Source organism: Mycena indigotica (genome assembly GCF_014461135.1).
Source record: "Mycena indigotica strain 171206Taipei chromosome Unknown Mind.scaff0009, whole genome shotgun sequence".
NCBI lineage: Eukaryota > Fungi > Basidiomycota > Agaricomycetes > Agaricales > Mycenaceae > Mycena > Mycena indigotica.
The window spans coordinates 3,738,855-3,764,297 of record NW_023503008.1 but is presented as its reverse complement, the minus strand read 5'-3'; the positions used below and the strand labels follow the sequence as shown (position 1 = coordinate 3,764,297).

Genomic DNA, 25,443 nt, shown 5'->3' with positions numbered 1-25,443 from the left:
AGGGTGGTCCTCTTCACCCTCACCGCCAGAATCGCGCGAGAATCGCGCGAGAATCGCGCGAGAATCGCAGCGATTCTGGTTAAACGAGCCCTAAGACTGCTATGATGCGACTTCACCTTGGTTCAAACCTAAATGCGGTGTCAAGCACACAAGAAGATGCATTCGCTTGAAAGGGCATGCAAACATAGACCACTTTAAACTCGGCCATGCATCACGTTTGGGTCGACAGGAAAGCAGAAACAATTTTCCCTCTGAGATAATATACTGTACAAACATTTTACAAGCATTGAGAGTACCCTGGAAGAAGTCAATATACGCTCTTGAATGATGTGTTTATACGCACATTGGTTTGAGAAAGTGCAAGTGCTGCCAGCACAAACAGTGCAACCCGTGAAACCGTCGCCCCCACACTATGATAATTATTAGAACACCAATACCCCCCGAAAGATTCGTCTCGTACCTGCCCATATATAGGAGTTGTGCATCCAGTGCTCCCTCCAGTACTCGAGGTCGTAGTTGTAGTTGATGTCGTTGAGCCACTACCGCCACTGGCCGGACCGGGATTAGTCAGCGTGAGGACACCTGGTCGATATGGCAAAAGGTCATAGGTAGTGCCGTCGGAGGAAGGGGATCGGCCTTGGTACAGCAGCTGGAGGTTGCATGGGTCGACTTCAAACGTTTGGTCAGCCGTAGAACGAATCAAGTCGCCATGGCTGATGTCGTTTGTCCATGTTGCCCCACTGTTGGCTTTCCCAGCGAACGGCGCGCTTTCGCTTGTTTTGTCAGCTGTCCATGATCCACCAAGGCTGGTCGCCGTGTACGAGCGGAAATACATATCGCCCATTTGAACCAATGGACTCGACAATCATGAGATATTTGGTCTGGCCCTTGAGTTTGTAGACCTGGACGGCTTCGAAGAGGTCATTCGTCGGACCGCTCATGACCGTGGTGAAGGACGACCCAAAGCTCCCGGGGAAGTTGCCGATAGGCATACTCGCACGGTAGATGCTACCGTTGTCGCCCGCGAAGAAGAGGTACATGTTGGTGCTATCGCCAATGAGGGTCTGGTCGATGACGCCGGTGTTACTGGAGCCTCCGAGCGTGCCTGTGAAGAGTGTTTGGTCGGCCGACCAACTGTTGACGTTGGTCGGATCGCTTGTCGTGCGGTAAGAGAAGCTTGTGGGACCCCATTGGTGGGCGAGGATCCAAATGTTTTTCGGTGCGAAGAGGAAGAGCGTTGGCGCGACGGAGCCAGAGCTCATACTGTTCTGGGTTGCAGACGCCATTTGACTCCAGCTGCTGAACAGGCTGAAACCCATCGAGCCATAGTTGGTGCCCGTGTCGTGGTCGCTGGCATAGACAAGATGTTGCCCGTTAAATGGAACGTGCGTAAAGTCTTTGAGCGCGGCCCAGCCGGATTTCTGGGTTGCAAGCGCGTTCGTTGAGTTCCACTTGTAACTGGACGGAAGAGCACAAGTTTGCGCGCTGACTACCGCTGCCGACGCTATGAGAGAGATAAGCAAAGGCTGCATCATGGTAACTTGAAGAAGGAGTGTTCACCTGGCAGAGATTTATATGTTTGACGACTAGGAATGTGGAGTTTTTCCGAGAGCTGGGCGCGTGGGCTATCCGCATCAAACGCAGACAATTTTCCTTCGACTGTGGGTTTATGATCGACGGTCCGGCACCGACTGCGTGAGGTGTCGTGGGGACCACAATCCCGTCATGGCAAGCTGACCATAGGTGGTTGCCGGAAAAGCGTCGGAAGGATAATTTTAGCGGTCCATGCGGTTGGTGGAAGAATGAAAATAGAGGCAGAGTCGGTCAGTAGACTCGTTAGTTGGTTTGTACTTCTTCTTGAACAGAACTAGCCATGAGCATTGAGCAAGCCATGAGCAAAGACGAGGTTGTGACGATGTGACAACCTCGATGTGACAACCTCGTTTTCCCGTCGTTTCCTTGCTTTCAAGAACTTGATTTTCTATGATTCTTGCCGTCTAAGGAAGCCGCTCTCGATGCATCCATTGTCCTCGCTCCGCCATCAAGACACTAAGCAACTATCTGCGCCTCAAACTCAAACTAACTTGTCGTTCTTTGGCTTCAGAAAAAGTCGAAATGCAGATTTTTCACCCCATTGTAGCATTCTGTCCTGAAGCCGTCTCCGTGGATCCCTTCAAAGCTCTGGCTCTCGTCTGAGGACCTGATGGCGAGCAAAGCACCGTCTCTGCGCCGCCTGCGTATAAAAACGCCTAGCTTCTCGTCCTGTTTCCCATCAACCACCACATTCACAACCCCACATGCGAACCACCGAGAAAAAGAAGGATAACTTCTCTCGACTCGAAAAAATCGCCTACTGTGGCGTCTGCTATGCCGGGTAAGAGAGCTCTGCCCTTTCTTCTCTTTTTGCGCCTAACGAATAACAGGTTCGTGCATATACACAACCGCAACAAGCACATGGGCTCCATAGCCTGCCACAAAAATTTAAGGAAGAAAAAAAGAAAGGCACTTACACCTGCGCTCAATGCCAACGTCGACCGCCAAAGGCTTCTGGAAATCTATGGAGACGACCCACTCCTCGACATTAGACCGTACAGTGACATCGTGTATGACATTGAGCCGCACGGCCCCCATCTCCCGGGTCAGTGAATAACCATTACTCTGCTTAGTGGTGCTCATACCATGATTTGGAACAGAATTACCCAAGCAGGCGTTCCAGAAAGTAGAGTATACCTTCGACGAGGAGTTCAGAATCATGCAGAACATTTACAAGATCGAGGAATGCTACAACAGGTTCTACCCCTGGCGCGAATTCAACCACAACTATTTGCCAGCGGCGGTGGCAATCTTTAACATGGAGCAGGCCCAGTTTAACAAAACTTCTGCCGAGTAGACAAGTAAATTCGCTCCCTTGAAATATAGTGTCGTTGCGCTCTCATTCCTTAGAGTAAGACAGATAGTGGCAAACTCGCTGGATGTCAATGGTGTCGGCCACAAATGTCAAAATTCCCACGTGATTGTGTGAGAGTAGCCAACGTTTCATAGGTCCAAAAATGGCAAGGGACCCGAGGCTGCTTGAAGGTTGCTAGCGACCACCACTCTCTTTTGACGATGTCGATACTCACAGCCCCCATAATCGCCCTATTCAAACTCACTCTCGAGCCTGTCGCACCGTTCACCTGGTTTGGCTTATCATTAAGCACTCTCGACGTGGTGGCTGCCTTCCGTCTCTGTATCATCTTGCGGCAGATTAAAGAATCCATGTACCGGGACCACATTGCGAAGGTGCCTGGAGCTGCGCAAACCATTGCACCCAGGGCCTTCGCAAGAGATTTGGCGACGACAATGACGGTGGTTTATGGCGGAGAAGTCATGTCTTGTGAGTGCTTGCTCTTGGCCCCCGATAGCATATTCTAAGCACATATCAGCCCCATTATTAGGTGTCCCAGTATCTTTCATGCTCTCCGGAGTAGTCCCTATATTCTATGGAGTTATTCAGGCTATCGTGGAGGCCCTCCCATCTGTTCCGGTGATGTCGATAGAAACAGAGTTGCCACTGTCGTTTCTTGACGCTTTCACCCGTGCATACCTCTTGTGCGACCTCATCCCGCCTGTTGTTACGACGAACACATCGCCGGTCATCTCCACCTCTCCTTGGACGCTGCTATTGACCTCTTTCGTTCGTTCATTTTTGTTGTGGGTGTTGCGATGTCTGAAGCGATGACACAGATCACGGCCAACGGAGGATTCTTCCTAACAAACCTGTTCTCTTTCCTTAACCCGACGCCCCTCGCAATCCAAACGCCGCCTGAGCTGCAACCTTATGGCTGGACTGCGACGGATCTATGGTGTGTTTCGCGTATGTACTGTTTGATTTGACTATAACCACCTCAACAGGTGCGCTCCGCTGGTGACGGCGTTATATGCTCTTTTAACCCATGCTCAACCCTTCTGGGCGGATGCCCACGGCTTTTTGGCCGCATTCCTTGGCAGCGATGTGTCCGCCAAGGGCGTCGTCATGGCATTGGATGCGAATGAGGCTCGAGCTGTTTGCACTTTGGTTTTGACGGGTTTGTTTGTTACAAGGACCGTCAAGAATTTTGGGGCTGCTGCGCAGCCCAAGGAGAAGGTCAAAACACAGTAGAACAGTAGACACTTACAATTAGAGGGCACTGTCGACGGGTTGAGGAGATATACATACCAATGCTTGCACAAGCCTGAACTTCTTAGAGCAAGCGCCACGCGTACGTCACCGTGAGTCAAGTAATTTCGGTCATGTGATCGTTCATCGTTCGTTTACTCTTTTGTTCCCGTCCTTCACCATGGAGAACATGTAAGTGGTGAACTTGCGGTGTTATGGGTCTCATTATATCTAGCCGTCGCCGTCTGGGAGGGGATCAAGACTTTTACGCGCCTGGAATTGTTCAATCGAGAGAAGCTTCACCTGCAATCTCCATTCTGGTGTGTAGCCCGTGCCATAAAGTGACAAAGCTAATAAGCTCCAGTCAAGCTCCAGCGGCTCCTCCAGTGTGGTCTCCGTCCCACCCCAAAAACCAGTCAACCGTAGGACCATAATTATCTCAGACGACGAAGATGACGAGGACGATGAGCTTGAAGACTCGCCCGTGAAGTGCGTTGTGCCCATTGTTGACAAAGTCCGACATGAAGCTGACGCGAATCAGACCTATTCTCAAGCCAACTACGAACATAGGCAATGCGCCTACGCCTCCGCACTTCACCAAGCCTCCCATAAAAATGCCGGTCCCAGAGCCATTTGTCCATCCGCTCCAACGTCCACTTCCTCCTCCAGTAGAGAAGCACCAATATCAGCCTTTCAAGCCTCAGGCCCGCCAGGAAGTTGAAATCGACGATGGTGAAGACGAGCACATCGCTGTCCCCGAGTTTGCGCCAGACCCTTATGGGACAGATATGCTCTCTGCTAAAGACGCAGACCAGGCCTTGCGCGACTTGATGTCAGGCAGTTACAATGACGAAGAAACTGAATTCGACGAAGAGGATGCTATTGTCCCTGCATTCAAGGACGGAATCAAGCTCATGCCTCATCAAATTCAAAGTCGTGCTTGGATGCGAGAACGCGAGGACCCTGCTGCCAAACGATTCGGTGGAATACTTGCAGATGACATGGGGTGAGCTAATAATTTGCCTCATGCTAATTTCAGTTCTGATGTCGTTCTCAAGTCTCGGCAAGACTATACAAACGTTAACGCGTATCGTTGAAGGCCGCCCAAAGAAACGCGACAAAGAAGACGGTTGGGATGCGCCAACTTTGTTCGTGATTCTCCACCAAATATTTCAGTTATGCTGACCGCATGATCACAGAATTGTCTGCCCCCTTGCGCTCGTTGGTCAGTGGGCGGAGGAGATCCAAAAGGTTGTCGAAGCCAGATATGAAGTCGTCAAGCACCAAGGACCCAGTCGAACCAAAGATGCAAGCAAGCTCAAACGCGCCCACGTGGTTATCACGACCTACGACACGGTCCGCTCTGAATACGCATCATTTAACCCTTCTGTCGAAACCGATATCAAAAAGAAGGCCAAAGCAGCCAAAGCGACGTCTACTCCCCCTTCTGACGACTCGGATGGTTCCAGCGACGCAGACCACTTCGGACGAACTCTAGCCAGCAAGGCGAAGGCGTCCGCAAAGGGCAAAAAGCCCAAAGCGAAAATGTGCGCCTTGTTCGATGTCAAGTGGTTCCGTGTCGTTCTCGATGAGGCCCATAATATCAAGAATCGCACGACAAAAAACTCAGTCGCTTGTTGTGAGCTCGCAGGCAAATTCCGGTGGTGCTTAACTGGGACACCGATGCAAAACAATGTCGATGAGTTGTTCAGTCTGCTCAAATTCCTGCGCATCAAGCCGCTCAACAACTGGGAAGTGTTCAATATGCAGATTGCGAAACCTGTGAAGAACGGGAGGGGTGCGGGGCGTGCGATGAAGCGGCTTCATGTGGTGTTGCAGAAAGTGATGTTGCGGCGAACCAAAACCCAACAGATCAATGGCAAAGCCTTGGTGGAATTGCCCCCGAAGACGATCGAGGTCGTGAGCTGCAAGTTTGATCACACAGAAAAAATGTTCTATGAAGCATTGGAGGCGAAGATGGAGGCAGTTATGGAGAGTTTGGTCAGTAAAAGTGGTGGCAGTGCGTACATTGGTGTGTTATTGCTGCTTCTGCGGTTGCGACAGGGTTTGCGGTTCTTGTCTCTTGTCTGAATCCTTGTCTGACAAAATTTAGCTTGCAACCATCCATGCTTGGTCAACAAGGACTACAAAACGGACATCGATGCCCTTGAACCCAAAGCCAAGACTCCAACCCAGGGGGCGAACGAGGTTGATGTCGACGGTGACGATCTCGCAGCAGCGTTCAACCAACTGAATGTTGCGACCCGAAAATGCCAAGTGTGTACACAAGAGTATGTCCTCGTTTTCTTTTTTTGGTCGCCTGTTGAGCCTCCATTAGAATTACTGCCCAAAACAATGTTCCGGGCAAACCCTACTGCTCTGACTGCGCGCCTATCGCCCTCCAGGCAGAACTCACTGAAGAAGACGATGGCGCGTCTGCCAAGATCCGCATGATGGTCAAGCTTCTCCGGAAAATCGAGGGAAGAGGCGACGGTGACGAGAAGACGATCGTGTTCTCGCAGTTCACCAGTATGCTGGATCTTTTGGAGCCTTTCTTGAGGAAAGAGGGCATACGATATGTTCGGTGTAAGTTGCTCTTGCATCATTTTTGTTGCTGAACGAGTTGCGCAGACGATGGGAGCATGAAGCCAGTTGACCGGGAGGCCGCGTTGACCAAGATCAAGACGAGCTTGTCGACGAAAGTTATCTTGATTTCGTTCAAGGCTGGAAGCACCGGTCTCAACTTGACCTGTTGCAGTGCGTTTCCTGTTATCCTTTCCTCCACCACTAATGGTGCTGCTAGACAACGTCATCCTTATGGACATGTGGTGGAATCCCGCGCTCGAAGACCAGGCGTTTGACCGTGCCCATCGGGTTGGACAAGAGCGGGAGGTCCATGTCTACAAGCTGAAGATCGATGACACCGTCGAAGACCGGATTTTGCAGGTAATGGGCTGCTTTTTTTCTATATGAAGTTAACGTCGGTGCAGCTGCAAGAGAAGAAACGGATGCTGACACAAGCGGCGCTGAGTGGCGACAAGATCAAGAACATGCGGCTGGGTATGGAGGATCTGTTGGCGCTGTTCCGGCCTGGAAGAGGCGACGAGGACGACGATTGAAAAAATTTCCTGAGCCAAACTCGTCAATTCTGCTCTGTTAATAGCCCTCGTGGCCTGGATTCCACTTTCTATGCTATCTCGCTTTCTCGACTCATACTATTTGAATCTACGCATCATCTACTACTAGATCTACTATAGCCAGACGCATTCTGTATTTATCTAGGCCGGCATTTGTATCATACGAATTGGTTCCTTATTCTAGAGGACACGTGACGTTCCCGCAAAGGACATCTTTCAACCCACTATCACTGACCTAATCTCTGCCGCCACACCTGGCCCTCTTCATCCAACATCCGCACTTTTGTTAGCCCCGCTACGAATAAGCTCTGCGCACAACGGACCCATGCACTCTTTTGGATTTCACGTCTGAATGGAATTTAGCAAACACAAAACAAATAAATCGCCACCCACTCAGTATTTGGCCATTTGAAGCCCGTAATTTTGATTTCCTCGAGGCCCGGGATGGACGGATGAACATCTGTTGCAAAAGTAGCGAAAAACTCTTCCCATTTTAGGTATACATCTTTCCGCCTACACACTAATGAGTGGGGGGAAAGGAATCCTGCAACGAATGCATACCCGATCGAGTGATGTAGCAAGAATTTAAGGTGTCTCAGCAGGAACGTCGGCTGGTCAGTCTTGAAAACTTTGGGGCTCGGCGGGAAGGCTTGCTAATGTCGGATATCAGGGGAAGTCGGAATGGGTCAGGCAGTTCTTACCACCGAGCGCAAGTCAGCGCTTAGAGTCAATCGCCAGGCGATTGTCAGCGCAACGAGGTTGGGGCAAAGGTCGACGATGCTCGTGGTTGGTGCAATGACGTCGAAAAAGTCGAAATGAATATCCACCGTTGTAAGTTTTGCACCATGGTTGATCCAGAACAGGGAGAAGGGTGAGCCCGCAATAAGCGTGAATTTCTCGAGAGCAGGCAATCTATCGAAGGTCTAGGTGAACATATGGATATAATGAGAAGGACGCACTCCATTTCCGCCAACATGGCGTAGAATGACTCGTCCGCCTCCCAAACTGCAAGCTCCGACAGGCACGGCAGCGCAATCTTCCGCGGGGTGTCGACTGAGTCAGCTTCAACTGAAGAGTCCAGCTCCGCAAAAACAACACGCGAGCGCCAACCGAGGTGCTGCAAAACAGAAAACTTGTTGAAAATCACCCCAGATTCGATCGGCGCCCCTTCGTCCATGCTCATATCAACTCCGAGGTGAATTAAGCTCGCGCCAGCAGTATCCGCTAGTAACAGGAACTCCTTCCAGTACAGCGCCGGTGCATCAATCGCATCACGAATATAGGGCCTGTCGAGGGCCTCGCAATCGGCGCCATGCATCGTGAGGCGCCGCAGACCAGTGGTTGCCCCAATAATTGCGCCGACATAGGTATCAAGGCTAAGAATCGGATTTTTTGAGCTGGCCCAGACATCGCGCAAGCGGCGCAAGTCAAGGTTCCGGACATACGAAGCCAGTGTCGGGTTGGCGGTTATGGTCGCAGCAAGCTTTGATAGCTTCTGATATCTTCTTGGAGAGAGGATGCGATAGTGGTGTGGCAGAGTCAATTGCTGGGATCTTGGTGAGAAAGTATGGGAGGCTTCAAATGGCTCAAGCGTACGTAGAATGTCTTTGAGACGCGAAGTAGATGCAGAGCCTTGACATGAGGCTCAAGAAAAACGAATTCAATAATATGCGACCAGAGGTGGTTGCGTATTGCAGGCGCGACGGAGGCCATTGGGATATAGTATGGATTGAGAGACGGCCGCGGGGTTATGTCCAAGGCACGAGGCGACTCTAAGCATGAGTTTTCGGAGTGACTGGTGAGGCAACGAAAGATGTCAGCGCACAGATTAAATAAAAAAGCGAGAGCTCTCAGTTGGCCCACATTTTAAAGGCGACCTCTTTAATGGTGCTTTTTGCTTTTTCGAACTCCGAAGCATGTCGAGCGAGGGAATCGGCTGATATGTTCATGATGATTGTCTTGAGAGCCTGACCTTTGAGTTTCTTATAGAGCATGATCGCAACAGAGGGTGAATAAACCACAACAGTTGTGATCTGCTTGCGGGATGCAAGGGCACTGATGATGGACCTCTGTTCGTCATCTCCACGAGTGTAGTATCCACACGACAGCTCAAAAATAGCCTTGTTAGGAGCACCGTCAGTACAACGCGTGAAACGGGGGTGAACTGCCCCACCAGATTACTCCACTTGCGAATCGCCTTCCCTAATGCATCCTGCAACTTGACCACCATTTTATTTGCCTTCTTCATTGAGGCGTTGCAGATTATAAGCCGTTTAGGGTTGATGAACCGCAAACCCGCACACATGCCATCAGTGCTGTCAGTCGCAAATATGTTGAATGAAATGAAGAGCTCAGAGATATTCAGCGCTGCTCGGAGGATTTCCTGCATTGGGGCCCCATACCCGCCCTCGACGCGTAGCTTGCGGATAAAACGCGCCAAGTCGTTGTTTTTCTCGAGTGTTTCGGCTAACGCTTTAGCCTGGGCTTTGCTGCGTAGGACAACGACATGGTAGAGAAGGGGTGTAGACACACGAAGCCAGTCCTTACACACGAGAAGCAGCGCGGAGCTTGACTCGCCACCCACGTTTTTCGCAAAGGGAGAGACGACGGAAACGCTAGAAAATTCATCATCCTGGACTTTGAGCGCGGGGGAGAGTATTTCTGATATGATTTCATCAGGTAGAGCCATGGTTAGATAGGGTTAGCAATGAGAAGTAAAGCACCCAGACCCCCAGATGAGCCCGCGTTTACAGAATTGCGCTTGCGTATGTTCGGTGTTCAGAGAAACAAGTCTAAGCTTGACAGCTTGTTGGCACTCATGTGACCGACGATTTTTTTTGGTATATACCCCTACAAGTACCTACTAAGACGCGGTGGCCAAGCAACGAGGCTGTCTGGCCGCTCGATGGGGGTGTTGTGCCGGGTTTGCTTTCGGGCTGGTTGCGGTATAGCGAATGGCGGGGAATGTGAAGAGGTCAAAAAGGCGAAAATGTTGGTTCGTGATGGGCAGAGAGTGGGAAGCAAGCCTGAGTACGTTACAGTGACCTCTCCTTCCGCCAACCACGATGTGGTCAGTGAGCTCAACCCCGCTCGAACGAATCTGTCAACGGGACTCTCTGCAGTAAACACATACTCAACGCCCAAGTCTCCATCCGCGCGCCGTGCTGTAAAACTTGGTTCGATTGTCCAGAATGCCATGCTGAGACACAAACCCACAAGCTGGCGAAGACGGCTGAGATGACTTTTCTGTGCAAAAAGTGTCGCAAGGCATTCAGAAAAGACATGTCTGTCTACGAAGAGAGCGACGAGTACTGCCCCCACTGCGATAACCACTATGTTCGTGGACGGCGATCCTGTTGCTTTCGGCTCATTTTGTGCCAGGTTATTGACGCGAAAACCCCACAAGCGGTGGTCCAAGTGGAGGGAGAGGACGTTAGGGTGGATGCGAGGTGCGTTCGTGGCGTTTCGGTTGATGCTTTGCTCTAAAATGCTATTCAGAATGCTGAAAGATGACCGCGTCAAAGTGTCGCAAGACAAGCCTGAGCTGCTCGATGATGACGATTTCTTTGCCGATCGATTAGGCTGACGTTCTGGGGTGGCAATTCGGGTCCCGGTTTTGCTGCGGAAGGGCTGGTGGTGGATCGCCTTCATATACTGTAGCCTTCACATGTGTCCAACTCAGGGCAAGCGGTGTCTTTGAAGTGGTGAAACGTGCCTTTCAGCCAACCTTCAGCGCCGCCATGGTCGAGGAAAACCTCGGTAGTCTGCTACATGAACGTATCGTGTCAAACGCATTTGGACGATTTGCGTCTTGCCGGCGTAATACACTTCGGTCCACATAGGTTAATATATGGTTAATATATATCTGGTCATTACACGTTGAAGGCTTGTCTATAACTTGGATTCAACGCTAAGTAGGTGATTTACTTCAATTGCGCAGTCAGATCCGTCAGTGAATTCGGATTTGCATGTGACGGCTATCCGGGTCGCCTTTCCCGCAATCACACCGTCTTGTTTTCGCTGACCGTCATCGTCTGACCGCCGGTCCTAATTGGGCCCAAGCCGTTTTGACCTACCGACCGAAGCCCGACCCAACCGACACTATAAGAACGCGACATCAACTGCGGCTTTATCCAACATCCAACCGACGCAAAACCTAGCATCAATGGCAACCACCACACCTTTCGCCTACACGAGCCTCGAAGAGATCGAGCAGGTGCGCTTTCCTCGCTATTCTTACTTTACGAAGCCAACCCGGTTCAGATTCACGCCGAATTGAAGGCGGGATTCAAGACTGGCCAGACCAAGTCCATTGCTTTCAGGAAGTACCAGCTGTTGCAACTTGCGTATCTTCTCCAGGACAATGCGAAAGCCCTCGAGGAGGCGCTGACCAAGGATTTGGGACGCCCGCCGCTAGAGAGTGTTATGTGTGTGCTGCTTTTCACCGATACCTCACATTTCTCAATTCATCGCCTAGGATGGAAATTGGCGCCTCCATTTCTGAACTCATGGAAGCGTACAAAAACGTCGACAAGTGGGCAGCACCAGAGAAGCCTTCGCGGACGCTCAACTTCATGTTCATGAACCCGGTTACCTACAAGGAGCCGAAAGGCGTCGTCCTCATCATCTCCCCCTTCAATTACCCTCTGTGGCTTATCATGTCTCCCCTGGTAAGTTCCTACTCTGCACCAGCGCACATGTTGCTTATAAAATTCACAGGCTGGTGCTATTGCTGCAGGGAACACAGTCGTAATCAAACCGGCAGAGGGTTGTCCGGCAATCGCAGCTCTCTTGACCGAGCAACTCCCCAAGTATATTGATCCCTCGTTTATCAGGATCGTCAATGGCTCTGTAGCGGAAACAACTAAGGTGCGAGACCATGTTTAACTAGTACCACCTGGCCGCAGTTTAACCCCGTATTAGTTGCTTGATCTTCCCTGGGGCCATAGTACGCTATCTAATCTAATGCACTCCTGATCCAAGCTAATATTTGTGCTGCGCAGTCCTCTACACGGGCAGTGGTCGTGTAGGAAAGATCGTTGCTGCGGCCGCGGTCAAACACTTGACTCCAGTAACACTCGAGGTTGGTTTGTGTTGTGTGAAACTTAAACCTGGATTTACTTACGCGCTTCAGCTCGGTGGAAAGTGCCCTGTCTTCATAGACCCCGCATCAGACCTCAAGCTTGCCGCAAAGCGTATTGTTTGGGGCAAATTCACCAACGCCGGCCAAACCTGTGTTGCGCCAGACTATATCCTCGTCCCCAAAGAGGCCCAGGAGAAATTCGTGAAAGAGCTGAAGACCGTGTAAGCGTTGACTCTCCTTGTTACTTTCGTTTAACGCTCAACGTTGCGTCAGATACGCAGAATTCTACCCAGAAACGGCAGAATCACCCCCTCGACCAGCCCAGAATACCTCCAAGATGATCAACCAAGCTGCTTGGAAGCGCGTTAACGGTCTCCTGCAGGCCAGCAAGGGCACCATCGTTTGTGGCGGGGAAGGAGCGGACGAAGACAAGAAATTCATTCCTCCCACTATCCTGCAGGACGTGACTTTCGAGGACTCACTGATGAGCGAGTGCGTGATACCTTCGTTTCTTTATAGGTCGTTCTGAGCTTGAACAGGGAAATCTTTGGGCCCGTGCTGCCGATCATCCCTGTGGAAAACCTCGACACGGGTATCGCCTACGTAAACGCGAAGTACGTGTTTTCCTGCCATCCTCTTATATGCTTATCCATCCTTCCAGTGATCATCCCCTGGCTCTATACGTTTTCACCCAGAACGATGCCCTCAAAAAGAAGAGTGTGTTCATCTTCGTTAACTAATTGGCAGAATGCTTACCATTTGTAGTTTTCAGCAGCACATTGAGTGGCTCAGCGGTCGCAAATGAAACTATTATTATTCCGGGTGGTGAGCACTAGGGCCATTTCACCCGAGGTTTTGTACTGATGATGCAGTGTCTGGGCTTCCATTTGGCGGTGTTGGTGGAAGTGGATGTGCGTCCCTCATCCGACATGAATTCATGCAGACTGATTATTTGCGCAGACGGCGGCTACCACACTGGCAAGGTATGGTCATTTGGAATGCACTGTTTTTCAGACACAGATGTGCGATTCACAGTACGGCTTTGAAATCTTCACCCACTTGCGCGCCAGCATCGACACACCAAGCTGGTATGCCAACGAGCATCCTTTTCGAATTGTTGCTAATCATATTCCACAGGATCGACAAGCTGTTGGGCGTCCGATACCCGCCTTACACCGACAAGAACCTGGACTTCATTAAGAAGAATCTTAGCCAAAAGCTTCCCTCCAGGCCGCGGGCTCCTCCCAGCGGTACCACGGCCTCCAGTGGCGCACGAAAATGGTTTTTACTTGCGCTTGCTGTGGCTGTTGTTGGTGCGCTGACAAGAATGAAGAGCCGAGTAGGTGCGATTCGTGCCTGATGCAGACTTGAAGGTTGGGCAAAGGGATTCAGAGGGCTATTACTCTATGTTGTGCTGTGGCTTCTTGTATAGTAAGAGTCAAATAAGTAGTTGTGTCAAAGCGGCGTCCTAATTGCGAAGTGACTTTCCTTTGTGTTCGACATTGAGCAGTGAGCAACGCTTCTTACAGGAACCCTTTTGACCAGTTTTTGCTGCTTGATTTTAGGCGTATAATGGATCGAAACGGCTGCTGTTTATCCCAAACTCCCGCAGTGTTCGAGGCCGGTTTATCTCTCCGTCCCACGCTGTCTTTAGATACCTTTTTAGCGGCATGTCAGATAGCATGTTTAACTGCTGTTGCCTCTTTACTTCTCGCACCGACGAACTGCTAACACTCAATGGAGCATCTCATCCCCCCGAATTGTTACCGTCTCACCACTGCCAACAACGACGTGAAAACCCGCCATTGCATCAGATGATGACGAATGCGTTTCCTCTGTCTTGGTCGACCCTCGCAGTCTGCACTGGATTGGCAAAGGTCTAAAGACGGACAGTCACGCATGGCTGTTTCGGAGCTTGCATCTTGACTTTCTACCACCAACAGCAACCAAAAAATGTCGCGTTTTCTCAAAGAGCCCCTTACCGCATCCGTGAGTAACCTACGCAACGCGTCGACCGCCGACTCATGGCGTGGTGTAGATTGTTGGATGTCCATTCAGGTGTGTTTGGACTTTCTCGGAGACGGAGGACTGCTGATCTAAGCTCCATTAGTGGTGGTCAAGTGGGGTGATTCTTGTGGCTCCTTTACAACGCTAACAGCAATCCCCTCAGCCTCGTCCCGGCGTTGATCAAGGCCCTATTCATCTCGTAGAGGCCGGTCTAATCGAGCAACTCTCCGGCCTGGGCTGGAAAGTCCAATTCGACGGCCACCACCAATTCGAGGAGATCAACGCTGCTGCCGACCCGCCCATTGGCAAACTCAAGAACCCCAGACTTGTGTCGCGGGTCAGTGAAGCTGTGGCCAAAGCCGTTGGTGGCCATGCCAAGAAGGGCGAGCTTCCCGTTACTCTCGGCGGTGATCACTCCCTTGCGATGGGGACTATTTCCGGCACACTCGAGTAGGCTACCTGTTAAATGCCGCCGTTGACTAAGCATGTGCAGGGCATACCCCGAGGCCTGTGTTGTCTGGATTGACGCCCACGCTGATATCAACACCGTCGAAACCACCGACTCTGGCAACATTCATGGAATGCCCGTCTCCTTCCTCCTGGGCATCGGCAGCGCGGTCCCTGAATTTTCATGGGTCAAGCCGCTCCTCAAATCCGAGCGCATAGTCTACATTGGCCTGCGCGACGTCGATGCGGGCGAAAAACGCATTCTGAAAGAGAACAACATCAAGGCGTTCAGCATGCACGAGGTCGACAAATATGGCATTGGCAAAGTTGTGGAGATGGCGTTAGACCATGTCAACCCGAAGCGCGACCGCCCCATCCACCTGAGTTTCGACGTAGATGCTTTAGACCCTTCAGTTGCACCCTCAACCGGAACACCTGTGTGTTCAATCTCGTGTTTGCTCGGCAGTACTGACTAGGTCCAGGTCAGAGGCGGGCTGACGTTTAGAGAGGGCCACTTTATTTGCGAGGAGATATGGTCTTCCGGACTACTTGTTGCCCTCGATCTTATGGTAACAGACTCCCCCAATTTGCAATATGGTTGCTGACGTTCTCGCAGGAAGTGAACCCGTCTCTCGCTGATGCTGCCAGCGTCCAACAGACCGTTGCGATTGGTTGCTCGTTGGTGCGGTCGGCGTTGGGTAAGTGCGTTTCTCACTGCAAGCGTCGCGCTGATTTCTATTAGGTGAGACTTTGCTGTAGACTTGTAGAGCAAGAATAGGAATCGCTACTCTTCTATAGTCGCCTATATCATCGCTTTAATGCTGTCTTTTCAAATTATCTTGTCAGAGCGCTCCCGCGAAATGGTAAATTGGACTCTGGGGCATACACACATAGTCAAGACGAATGGAATGGCAAGGGATGCTTCTTCCAGAAAAGGCCGCGAACCGTCAATTTCTCCTTTGTTCAATATTTAATCGGTGTGGATGAAAGATGCCCATGGTTCCATTATAGCATGTGGACCAGACTAATCAGTTGCAGGAATTTTGCCCATCAGTAAGCCAAAAAAGATTCTCTCTGAAAGATGGACAAAAGACAGCCGTGCCTCTCGCATATGACCAATAGGTTATGTTGTTCACAGCACTCGCCCGCCTACTACTACACCTATAGTTTACTGCCTAACTCTGCGACTTCAGTGAAGATATCGAAGTTGCGCAGGAGGGTGATCTCGGTCGTCACCTGAAAACGCAGGTCAGCACCAAAGCCTCCAGGCATAACCATACTGACCCCAGCTTTATTCATCTTGGTTATTGCTCGATGCATTCTACCCGGTGGCCCGCCCCTTGTCTCGTCGCCCTCATATGTCAGCACCGTCGTACCTTTCGGGATGTCGGGAGTCTTTAGCAATTTCGGATTAATGACTATGCGACCAAATGGCCCGTTGGCCAGGCGCTCAATGTTCGCGCGTTCAGCTAGAGTGCTGGGCCCATCGGCGCTTGCGAGAAGATCGGCGAGGGTCTTGACGATGTAGTATTGAGGCGGCATCAGCGTGATCTCGTTGGAGGCAAAGAGCGCGATGGCGGTTCGTGGGTGAAGGAAGCGCGCTGATAGAACTTCAAGGCCACCGTCTACAGAGCAATAAGCAATGCGGAGAGAGCGATAGCCAACTGACCTGAAGTCGGGATCCGTTCCTCCTTCGTCCCACTGGAAAAGCCTGCTGACGATGAGCCAGCGAGGAAGGTGACGAAAAACTGAGTTTGGAAGCGACTAGTAGGATTGTCAGAGTCTTTCTGCGAAATACGTTTCACAGTACTGACCGTGGCACGAATGACGGCGTGATCCACTGCGTAAACGGTAACAAAGCTTGGGTGTCTGGCTTCAGCTCATATTTCTTCAGGAACTCTTTCCAGCCATTGTTTGCGTGCACAGACTTGCGAGCAATGTCGAAGGCTTCGTTGTCCGGGAAGTTTGACCCGGAGCCCGAGGCGAAGAGCAGCCCAGCCTCCTCAAAGGTTTCGCGTATAGCAGTTTCTGCCAGTGAGCTGTCTTGTGCCGCATCGAAATTGCCCCCGGGGAAAACATGCACACCGCCAAACGACCGGGCCTCTGGATTGCGGTGTACAAATAGAATTTCATTGCGGGGGTTGATAACGACCAAGCTAGCTGAAGGACGCGGCGCGCTGGGTGGCTTGGGAGTGGAAGAGGACATTGCCCGAAGTCGTGGTTGGAGGAAGAAAGAAACGGCGCCGAAAACTCTGGTTCGGGCCAACATATATACTCCTACAGGTCAACCACCGGTACTTCGGGAAGGCGTCAGGATGGGATAGGCATACGTTCTAGCAACGAGATTCGAAGCCTGTTGGGTTGGAACGTTTAAAAAAGTCGGTCCGAAAGCAGCTAAGATGGTGGTTGAAAAGAAGAGAGCAATTTGCGTGTGATGGCCTTCGCATTGCAATGCTCTATCTATTCATACCAACTACACGCCCTCTACCGCTCAGAACCCTCATTTTCCTTCGGGAGTTGGGTGGGGTGGCAGTTGGGAGATAATTCTGGTGCCAGGTATCCGTGCTGGGTTGAAGGAACGGTCGCAGTCAGCGTATGCAGCGCCAGCGCCAAAACCAGTGGAGAGAGCGATGGGCCATGTGCGGCCTGGAGAGGTGGGTCAGATTGGGTGCGCATGAGGGAGGAAACGAGCAACGGACGGCGGAATAAGACAACAGATAGAACAACACCAGCGCTGAAGCCTACACCACTAATGGAAACATGAGCCAGAGTATATGACTAGCGGGTAAGTATACGCACGCTTTAACGAGAAAGTCCGCAACTAAAAGACTAAGCGGTAAGTTTTCTTCGACACAACTTGATCAAGAACACGAACAACACCGGTCAAGCTATGGCCTTCATTAGTGGGGAGCTTCGACCGTGAAGTAAACACACTTTCTGCCCAACTATATCTTCGCTTGAAGGTGGTTTTGGTGTTGCAGACATGGTGGTGAACGGAGTTGTCGATGACGGCGTGATGGTGACGACTTTCAATGTTGGTGGTGGCTGCCATGGTCTTCGCAGTCTGAAATAACTTCCCAAACGGAGAGTTAACGACTCCTCTCAGGCTCTAACTTCTAGGATATCGATACCGCTCAGTGGAGGAATTCTGGGCCCTTCTCCTGGACGCGATTTACATCTGCGTTCACAAACTAATGCACCGACATGAACTGGGATTCCGCTCTTATTTCCCGCCTATAGTTCGAGGGTTCAATCCATCCATCCATCCAAACTAGGCATAGCTCCCGATTGAACTAGGACTCCAGCATGAACGCATTAGTGATGCTCGTACTTCTCTCAAATACGACTCCACCTGCCCAAGCATCGCAAAAATGGCCACATCCCCTTCTTCTGAACCACCAACACACCCCGATAACAAGGATGACGGCTTTCTGGAGAAACTGGCGAATGCCTCCGTGGGCGGGTTCGGAGCGGCACCAGAGTCCTCCCCAACCTCAGAACCGCCGTCGACATCGTCGCCGCCAGGACCCTCCTCAGCAAACGAGCAGACGCTTTTGGACAAGATCACAACAGCATTCACACCCGACAAGAAGCCAGACACGGCCTCGCAGTCGAAACGATCGCCTGAAGCGGGCGTTAACTCGCACCTTCCGACTTTGGCGTCTGCAGTTTCGTCTCAGAAGACTGCCGATGCAGGCAGCGATGGGAGTGCTGCGAAATCGAAGGCGAAGGTAGATTTGGAGGCATCAATCGCAAAACTGGGCCTTCGAAATGAACACGACACCTCGACTTCGATACAGCATGCTCTGGAGACCTTGCGACTCACAGCGAAACATTCTGAAGCCCCTCCTCTCCCCATTGCTTCGACTTCAGCCAATTCCCGTAGTGTTCTGGACCATATTGGTCTTGGTCTGGATCATCATGATCCACCTTTGGTGGCAATGGGTGGACGTCAGATGCCGGTCGTTTCGTCAAGGACTCTTGTTCATCATAATGTCCTTGATGAGTTGGGTCTAGGTTTAGACCCCCATCGCACACAACTCCCGGATTACCACCCGAAGCCCACATCATCATAGCCCTACGCACTGAAAAACCAACACCCATTGAATCGAAGAAGAAACACACACCTCCACACTGGTTTAACTGTGCCTTCCAACTTCCTCAAGGCAGGGTTGTAGCGGATCAAATCAATAAGAAACCATGTAGGACCGTGAAATATATGTACTCTCTCTCTCTCTCTCTCTCCATCTTGGTGAATTCTGTACACAATGACAAAGAGTAGTACATTCTTGTATACATATTGTGAACTCATACATATGTAGGTGTAATCATTCCCAGTCAACTGCTGGAGTAGCTAGGACAATTTGGCCAACTTCTCTCCATGCAATCTTGGGAGTGCCATTCTTTGGAAATTGAAGATTCAACTCCATATCTGATAATGAAATCTGTAAACAGACTTGTGAAAGAAATTCTATAATCAGAAAGATGGATGACTTACCCGTCCAATAATGTCAGGTCCATCATACACCTTGAGACCTTCAAGTTTGAGGCTCAGTTTGGATTGAACTGTACCAGCTCGATAATTGACACCATTTTCTTTGAATTTTGGTGAATAATATAAGTCAGTATATGTCTGCAGCTCAAACATGTCCTCCCCATTTCCAAGCTGGAGAGATAATGATGGAAAGTCATGAAGATCCACTGGAACCAGTGTAAGTCCAGTTTCAGGATCAATCCTATATTCTGGAACCAAGTTGTAAAATTCTTCATATAACTCATGATCCAGATATGTGAAAATTGTTCCTAAAGGTTATCCACTATTAACATAAAATGAAGGGAAATAAGAGAAAACTCTACCACAATCAAGTATAGTAGATTTGGTTTTTGAGGTGAATTGATGATCATTTAGTAATTTCTTGTCTCCATTAACCATCCAACAGCAGTCTTGAGCTGTATCTATGACCATAATGTCTGAGTGCCAAGTTGGAAATTCATCCTCGTCAATGTGGCGATGGCCAAAGGTAACCTTGCTAAAGATACAAGTGTAAGTGGTAGCAGAATAATGAATATTATAGTACCCCGATTGATTACTAAATGTTAAAGTAATTTCACGGCTGGTCTAAAAAAACTTATTATCTTATTCTGCATATTGACAACGTACTAACACATTTTTCCAGAATTTGCATAGGAAATGGCTAAGCAGGCATTAGTCAGTCTATAAATTTATTATTAATATACATACTGCTGGACAGTTTAAAGTTGCTTTTCTATATTAAACTTTGAGTAATTTTTTTGAAATCATATAAGAGAGAACACACCCACAACCAAACCCCATAATACCATCATATGGTGCAAAACACACAGGTCCTATAACCTCATATGCAACACCCAAAAAAATATTCAGGTATTCAGCAGAGTGGTTAGGTGTTTGAGGAATATGCAAAACTTCAGAATATAATTTGTATACTATAGTATTATATTAGTAAGGTAGATTTGAAAGAATAAGATTATAATACTAACTTGCATGATTTCTGTCTAAGTAGGTTGCCTCAAATGGTCCATCATCAACAAGTTGATGACGAGCAGAGCCACCTGCAAATTCAAACCATCCCCGAGCTGCACGGCCCAGATTAGGGCTACCAATATAGTGTTTTTCCAAATCTTTGGAAATAACCCAACTAAGTCATAATCAGACAATAAATTATAAATACAAGATGCAATTCACAAATGATTGGAGCCTGCCAGGAGATCAGGACTCTAAGTCTCTATTTTTTGTCTAGACTTACCAATATCAAAGAGAAATGTGAATGAACTGTCAGGTGGTCCTCCAAAGTTAGAAAAGTCCTAGATAGTATTGTATTAAGTGTCTCTTAACATGATATACTGTACTTCCTATATCTATCACTGTCTCCCCCCCTAAGCTTCTTATTAGCCAGAAGTTTGTAAATAAGTATATAGAAATAAACGTACATGTCCCCCGGAAGTCAATGTTTGCAGTTCTCTGGATGGTTTGATGCTGAAGTGATTGAGAAGCACGTTGTGGCGGACCAGTTTTGAGTACTGGAGCAACTAGAGCTGGACTGGACAGATGATATCTTAGACTGTCCATAGATCTAGAGACTGTGCTAATTTGTTCTAGTGGGAACAGAGTGCTTTGAGCCTTGCAGTCAGCAGACACTTGTCGAATGCGAGCATGCGGCTGCTTGTTCCCAGTAGTATTGGGACTTAACCTATCGCTAGTTTCAGGAATGGCCTGACCCCAACGTGTGAATGCCAGGCTGCGGGACAACTGTAGCTACAAGATATCAGAATAAAACGGGCTATTGGATTGATATTGGGCTTACGTGGTCAGCAAGAGAAGGGCTTGGAATGACCCTAATCTCAAGCTCAAGCTGGTCCAGTAGCAACTTTGCAGAATTCAGAATGGAGGGCGACAGCGGGTGCATGGATGACATCTGAGAGCACGTACGACTGCTCCCCAGCTTAAAAGTACACTTTCGTGAACACGTTGAAACTGCATGGGACGTCCACAATGTCGAATGTGAAAATAAGGCGCCCATATCGTCGTACATCGATTGGTTATTCCCAAGAGTAAAGCTAGATGGCAAGATAGCTGAGGATACATAGCACCACGGTCCGACGGAGTGTCTTTTTCAAGCTTATCTTTGATTCTTTCGTCTTCCAAGTTGAAGCGAACCACGGGATCAAAACTGCGTCACGGACACGTGGTTGTTTTGAGCTCAATAGCAACCATGATACCGCTCGAATTCCTCTGGAGGTTTTGGTCAAGATTATGGTTATGGAAGGGCATAAATCCCCCAATATCCTTGGTTTCACTTCCGACAGACATCTTGGCCGTCATTTTTGATTACCTCGAAGTTGGGGAAACACGCATTGAATCTCCACACATCAATTTGCTGTCGTTGTCGCTCACTTGCCGCAAGCTACGTGTCGCTATACTACCACGCGTCTTTCGCAAGATATGTAGCCATAGTGCAAGCTGCGAATCAGTGTGGCCGAAGTCACTCTGGCCGTTCTTCCGGTGAGCTTAAAATACGCGGTATGTTGTTGTAACTGAAAACACCAAGTACCCTCCGTCTGCGGGATGAAGATACCCGAACTCCTGTGCTCTCGCCTGAACTGCTTGACGTCTTGTCCGCGTTGCCTGCGGTGACAAAGATTGTCTTGTCCACGGAGTCGGTTATACCCACAGATTTTTTCTCGGCGGTAGCTGGGCTTGGGACGCTACAAGTTCTGGAACTGCGGCAACTCAGACTAGACGGAGAAACACCTTCTATGCCTCTGCCTTTTCCATCTCTCACGAACCTGATTCTTTCCATCGTTGGACCAAGAGGCGCCACCCGAGTTTCCGGCATCGACGTGGACTGCGAAAAACAAAATGTCGCTTCCTTACTGAAGAATCTGGCACCCCGTCTTGAGAGGCTAACTATTTCTGGAGACCTACTGTCACCCTCAATATGCGACACCTTATGGCCAAAACTACGCGAACTCGTCGTTACGGAGCACACTCCGATTCCCTACATCGCGACTCACCGACTTTTGGCACACATGCCGGCGCTGCATTCACTCTCACTGCTATATACAGCTGACGTATCTCGCGACAAAACTGTTGGGTTACACCCACCTTTGACATTGGGTACATCGCATGACATGCTCACCACCTATTCGCCGCACTTGACTGCCGTCACACTAAGCAACACAAGCCTACATGACCCCATCTTCGACCAGTTACCATTAACACTCGATTCACTGAGCATTTTGCCTATGTGGGACCTGCACGGTCACTTGGCATATCCCGGCGGGCTCGGCGAGGTCAGATTCTTTAGAGATCGGGCATCAGAGCTTCTGCGACGTCTTGTCCGATTCAACTACCTCACGGAATTCACCTTCGTGGCTATGGTCGTCAACCCTAAACCGGCATTCGTCGACCTAATTGCAACATCGTTTCCCTTACTACAAACTTTGCACCTTGGGCAACGCGTCTTCCGCGAATTCGACACTTATCTGATCGAGATGAACGATGTAAGAGACTCTATGCTCCCTCCGCCAAGTGCTCAACACCTCCTAGAGTCATTTTATAGCCTCGCTTGGCAATCTCCCAGCCTTGCGACACCTCAAATTCTCTCTTGATATCTACTACCCGGCGGCAGATCGCGGAGCTCCAGCAACCGCTGCATGGCTGCTTCTTAAGCAGCTTCCAAACTTGCAGACGGTATCTTACCGATGGAGACACTATAGTATATCGCCGCGCAGCGGCATTTGGTATTCGTGGGATCGCAGCATTTTACTACAGCCAATACCGCCTCAACTACCGCTCAAGCTTCCTAGAAGGGACGACATCGCAATAAGGACTTAATGTACGAGGAATGGGTGTTATGGAGTGGCTTTGTCAATTTTATAGACAACGGCGATTTCTCTTGCTACTTGAGCTTCAAGTTCTTGGCGAGGAGCCTACCAGGCTCCAGCTTGCTGCTAAACTGTGAGACGAACACAGTGTGCACCATCCGAATCATGCAATCCTCCAAAGGGCTTCTTTATCGTAACTGTACAAGGTTGATTGACTGGTGAACTTGTGCCGAACTATACAACTGTGTCTACAAATGTTATTTAACCCCGATGTCCTTTAGTATACCTCTCGGAATTAGCCACTAATGCGCTGCTGAAGCGCCTTGAGCTCCTCCGCATCAACTGCCGCCAAACTCTTCTTGTAGCCATGTCCAAGTGCCTTCATACCCTCCCACATCGCCTTCTTGAGCACGCGCTCAAACGCCCCAGTTTCCTGTCCACTGGCAGGTCTCGAAGTGTATTGAACAGATTGTTACGGGGGAAATTGTTTGGGATGACGATGAAATGCTATTTCGCCAGCTCTTCAAACAAAGTCTGCCCAGAGGATAGAACGAGGAGTTCGAGGGAAAGCATGTGGTAGTCCGAGTCCGAGTCAGGTATGCGTCACGACCACGTGGCCACTTGAATCTCAACCTCAACACTGGCAATCATGGTCCTCCAAGTCCTTGGGGATGTTTGGGCGAAATTGCGGCTCTGGAAGGACGAGGACCCTCCAATATCCTTCGTCGTCCTCCCAGTCGATATCATGAACCTCATCTTCGACTTCCTCCAAACTAACGGCACACCAAACGAGCATCAACTCGTAGACTTGTTGTCGTTGTCGCTTACTTGCCGAGATTTGCGCTTCTTGGTACTACCGCGCCTTTTCCGCAGGATAAGCAGCGATAACGCAAGTCGCGACTCAGTGTGGCCAATTTCGCTCTGGCCATTCTTCCGGTAAGACGAACATATGGTAAACTTGAGGCTGAAAAGACAAAGTACTCTCCAGCTGCACGATAGAGACCAAATCATCTTCCTTTCCTCCGGAATGCTCTCCGCTTTGTCGAGCATGCCGGCCGTGACAAAAATTGTGTTGTCGACAAAAGCGGTCGTGCCCGCAGAGTTTTTTGTGGCAGCTTCCGCTATCGCAACGCTACAAGTTCTAGAACTGCGGAAAGTCAGACTGGACGGGCAAATGCCCTCTGTGCCACTCACCTTCCCGTCTCTTTCGAACCTCGTCATCTCCATCGTTGGACCACAAGGCGTCACTCGTGTTGCGGGTATTGATACTGAACGCGAAAAAGAACGCATTGTTTCTTTACTCACAATTGTGGCGCCGCAACTCGAAACGCTGGCTATCTCTGGAGAACTCCTTTCACCGCCGATATGCGACCTTGCATGGCCGAAACTACGCGAATTCACCGTCACCGAGCACACGCCCATACCCTATATTCCAACTCCTCGACTTTTAGCACACATGCCAGCGCTCCATTCTCTAGCACTCTTATATACGATGGACATATGGCGCGATGAAGTTGCGACGTTCAAGCTCGGCACATCAGTCCATGATCCACTCATAAATTGCTCTCCCAATCTAACCGCTGTCACTCTGAGCAACATGGGTTTGGATGACCCCATTCTCGACCAATTACCCCCATTGTTAGATGGCTTAAGCCTTGTGCCAATGTGGGACCTGCACAATCACTTGCCCTACCACAACGCGTTTGGTGAGGTTAGATTTTTTCGAGAAGATGCTATGAATCTTGTGCGCCGTCTCTCTAGATTCAACCACCTCACGAAATTGGAGTTTCTGGTCCTCCAACAACAACCTCGGCCACCTCTGATCGACTTGGTTGCAACGTTGTTCCCTGCTCTGCAGTCGTTGCATCTCGGCTATAATGTCTACAGAGCAGCTGACGTTTATCTCATTGAGATGAGTGATGTAGGTTGCTCTCCCCCCATTTTACTGTGCTTCTGAAGGCTCTGTAGATGACCTTTATCTCTTCATTGCGTGGAATACAGAATCTACGACATCTGAAATTTTCTCTGGACATTTACTGGTCAGAGGCAGACCGCGGGGCGCCGGCAACAGCAGCATACATACTGCTCCAACAAATTCCAACCCTGCAAACGGTGTCATACAGATGGAGACATTACTCCATGGCCTCGCGCAGCGGTATTTGGTATTCATGGGACCGGAGTGTCCTGTCGAATCCAATACCGCCTCAACTGCGTCTAGCGCTTTCCGGCAGAGAGGCATAATTTGACAATATAGCATGATAATT

The 25,443-nt window shown here is 49.8% G+C and overlaps 13 protein-coding genes across 13 annotated transcripts; 9 read left to right on the top strand and 4 right to left on the bottom strand.

Annotated features, from left to right (window-relative positions):
* Positions 1–277: 277 nt before the first annotated feature.
* Positions 278–1,535, bottom strand: MIND_01095700 (Arabinofuranosidase; the record flags this gene model as incomplete). The annotated part of the gene is made up of 4 exons (XM_037367526.1): positions 278–297; positions 344–410; positions 461–740; positions 802–1,535. 4 exons carry the CDS (start codon positions 1,533–1,535, stop codon positions 278–280), a joined length of 1,101 nt encoding a protein of 366 aa, XP_037216920.1.
* Positions 1,536–2,297: 762 nt separating this feature from the next.
* On the top strand, positions 2,298–2,890 carry MIND_01095600 (uncharacterized protein; the record flags this gene model as incomplete). Its single annotated transcript, XM_037367525.1, has 3 exons — positions 2,298–2,374; positions 2,424–2,638; positions 2,694–2,890. The coding sequence occupies 3 exons, from the start codon at positions 2,298–2,300 to the stop codon at positions 2,888–2,890; spliced, it is 489 nt and encodes a 162-aa protein (XP_037216919.1).
* A 218-nt stretch (positions 2,891–3,108) lies between these two features.
* MIND_01095500 (uncharacterized protein) lies at positions 3,109–4,141 on the top strand (the record flags this gene model as incomplete). The annotated part of the gene is made up of 4 exons (XM_037367524.1): positions 3,109–3,376; positions 3,426–3,676; positions 3,727–3,845; positions 3,895–4,141. The coding sequence occupies 4 exons, from the start codon at positions 3,109–3,111 to the stop codon at positions 4,139–4,141; spliced, it is 885 nt and encodes a 294-aa protein (XP_037216918.1).
* Positions 4,142–4,319: 178 nt separating this feature from the next.
* On the top strand, positions 4,320–7,257 carry MIND_01095400 (uncharacterized protein; the record flags this gene model as incomplete). Its single annotated transcript, XM_037367523.1, has 11 exons — positions 4,320–4,330; positions 4,374–4,458; positions 4,503–4,627; positions 4,680–5,144; positions 5,197–5,286; positions 5,338–6,203; positions 6,252–6,429; positions 6,477–6,724; positions 6,770–6,895; positions 6,942–7,084; positions 7,129–7,257. The coding sequence occupies 11 exons, from the start codon at positions 4,320–4,322 to the stop codon at positions 7,255–7,257; spliced, it is 2,466 nt and encodes an 821-aa protein (XP_037216917.1).
* Positions 7,258–7,502: 245 nt separating this feature from the next.
* MIND_01095300 (F-box domain-containing protein) lies at positions 7,503–9,964 on the bottom strand (the record flags this gene model as incomplete). Its single annotated transcript, XM_037367522.1, has 8 exons — positions 7,503–7,623; positions 7,669–7,788; positions 7,837–7,928; positions 7,977–8,187; positions 8,235–8,821; positions 8,872–9,070; positions 9,139–9,395; positions 9,449–9,964. The coding sequence occupies 8 exons, from the start codon at positions 9,962–9,964 to the stop codon at positions 7,503–7,505; spliced, it is 2,103 nt and encodes a 700-aa protein (XP_037216916.1).
* A 376-nt stretch (positions 9,965–10,340) lies between these two features.
* MIND_01095200 (CHY-type domain-containing protein) lies at positions 10,341–10,861 on the top strand (the record flags this gene model as incomplete). The annotated part of the gene is made up of 4 exons (XM_037367521.1): positions 10,341–10,345; positions 10,398–10,611; positions 10,657–10,724; positions 10,774–10,861. The coding sequence occupies 4 exons, from the start codon at positions 10,341–10,343 to the stop codon at positions 10,859–10,861; spliced, it is 375 nt and encodes a 124-aa protein (XP_037216915.1).
* A 579-nt stretch (positions 10,862–11,440) lies between these two features.
* Positions 11,441–13,718, top strand: MIND_01095100 (uncharacterized protein; the record flags this gene model as incomplete). The annotated part of the gene is made up of 15 exons (XM_037367520.1): positions 11,441–11,491; positions 11,539–11,702; positions 11,753–11,945; positions 11,995–12,144; positions 12,199–12,223; positions 12,279–12,358; positions 12,410–12,579; positions 12,632–12,850; positions 12,898–12,972; positions 13,020–13,075; positions 13,124–13,183; positions 13,231–13,269; positions 13,319–13,341; positions 13,394–13,446; positions 13,496–13,718. 15 exons carry the CDS (start codon positions 11,441–11,443, stop codon positions 13,716–13,718), a joined length of 1,581 nt encoding a protein of 526 aa, XP_037216914.1.
* A 453-nt stretch (positions 13,719–14,171) lies between these two features.
* On the top strand, positions 14,172–15,571 carry MIND_01095000 (uncharacterized protein; the record flags this gene model as incomplete). The annotated part of the gene is made up of 8 exons (XM_037367519.1): positions 14,172–14,347; positions 14,397–14,416; positions 14,469–14,478; positions 14,529–14,815; positions 14,859–15,249; positions 15,295–15,381; positions 15,429–15,510; positions 15,555–15,571. The coding sequence occupies exons 1-8, from the start codon at positions 14,312–14,314 to the stop codon at positions 15,569–15,571; spliced, it is 930 nt and encodes a 309-aa protein (XP_037216913.1). The 5' UTR covers positions 14,172–14,311.
* Positions 15,572–15,973: 402 nt separating this feature from the next.
* On the bottom strand, positions 15,974–17,081 carry MIND_01094900 (Nudix hydrolase domain-containing protein; the record flags this gene model as incomplete). The annotated part of the gene is made up of 4 exons (XM_037367518.1): positions 15,974–16,048; positions 16,097–16,437; positions 16,482–16,576; positions 16,627–17,081. The coding sequence occupies 4 exons, from the start codon at positions 17,079–17,081 to the stop codon at positions 15,974–15,976; spliced, it is 966 nt and encodes a 321-aa protein (XP_037216912.1).
* Positions 17,082–17,296: 215 nt separating this feature from the next.
* MIND_01094800 (MICOS complex subunit MIC10) lies at positions 17,297–17,797 on the bottom strand (the record flags this gene model as incomplete). Its single annotated transcript, XM_037367517.1, has 4 exons — positions 17,297–17,561; positions 17,612–17,633; positions 17,688–17,700; positions 17,747–17,797. 4 exons carry the CDS (start codon positions 17,795–17,797, stop codon positions 17,297–17,299), a joined length of 351 nt encoding a protein of 116 aa, XP_037216911.1.
* A 386-nt stretch (positions 17,798–18,183) lies between these two features.
* MIND_01094700 (uncharacterized protein) lies at positions 18,184–18,888 on the top strand (the record flags this gene model as incomplete). The annotated part of the gene is made up of 1 exon (XM_037367516.1): positions 18,184–18,888. The coding sequence occupies one exon, from the start codon at positions 18,184–18,186 to the stop codon at positions 18,886–18,888; it is 705 nt and encodes a 234-aa protein (XP_037216910.1).
* A 2,670-nt stretch (positions 18,889–21,558) lies between these two features.
* MIND_01094600 (uncharacterized protein) lies at positions 21,559–23,189 on the top strand (the record flags this gene model as incomplete). The annotated part of the gene is made up of 3 exons (XM_037367515.1): positions 21,559–21,854; positions 21,901–22,855; positions 22,902–23,189. Exons 1-3 carry the CDS (start codon positions 21,565–21,567, stop codon positions 23,187–23,189), a joined length of 1,533 nt encoding a protein of 510 aa, XP_037216909.1. The 5' UTR covers positions 21,559–21,564.
* A 639-nt stretch (positions 23,190–23,828) lies between these two features.
* Positions 23,829–25,420, top strand: MIND_01094500 (uncharacterized protein; the record flags this gene model as incomplete). The annotated part of the gene is made up of 3 exons (XM_037367514.1): positions 23,829–24,115; positions 24,158–25,100; positions 25,148–25,420. 3 exons carry the CDS (start codon positions 23,829–23,831, stop codon positions 25,418–25,420), a joined length of 1,503 nt encoding a protein of 500 aa, XP_037216908.1.
* Between the last annotated feature and the right edge of the window lie 23 nt (positions 25,421–25,443).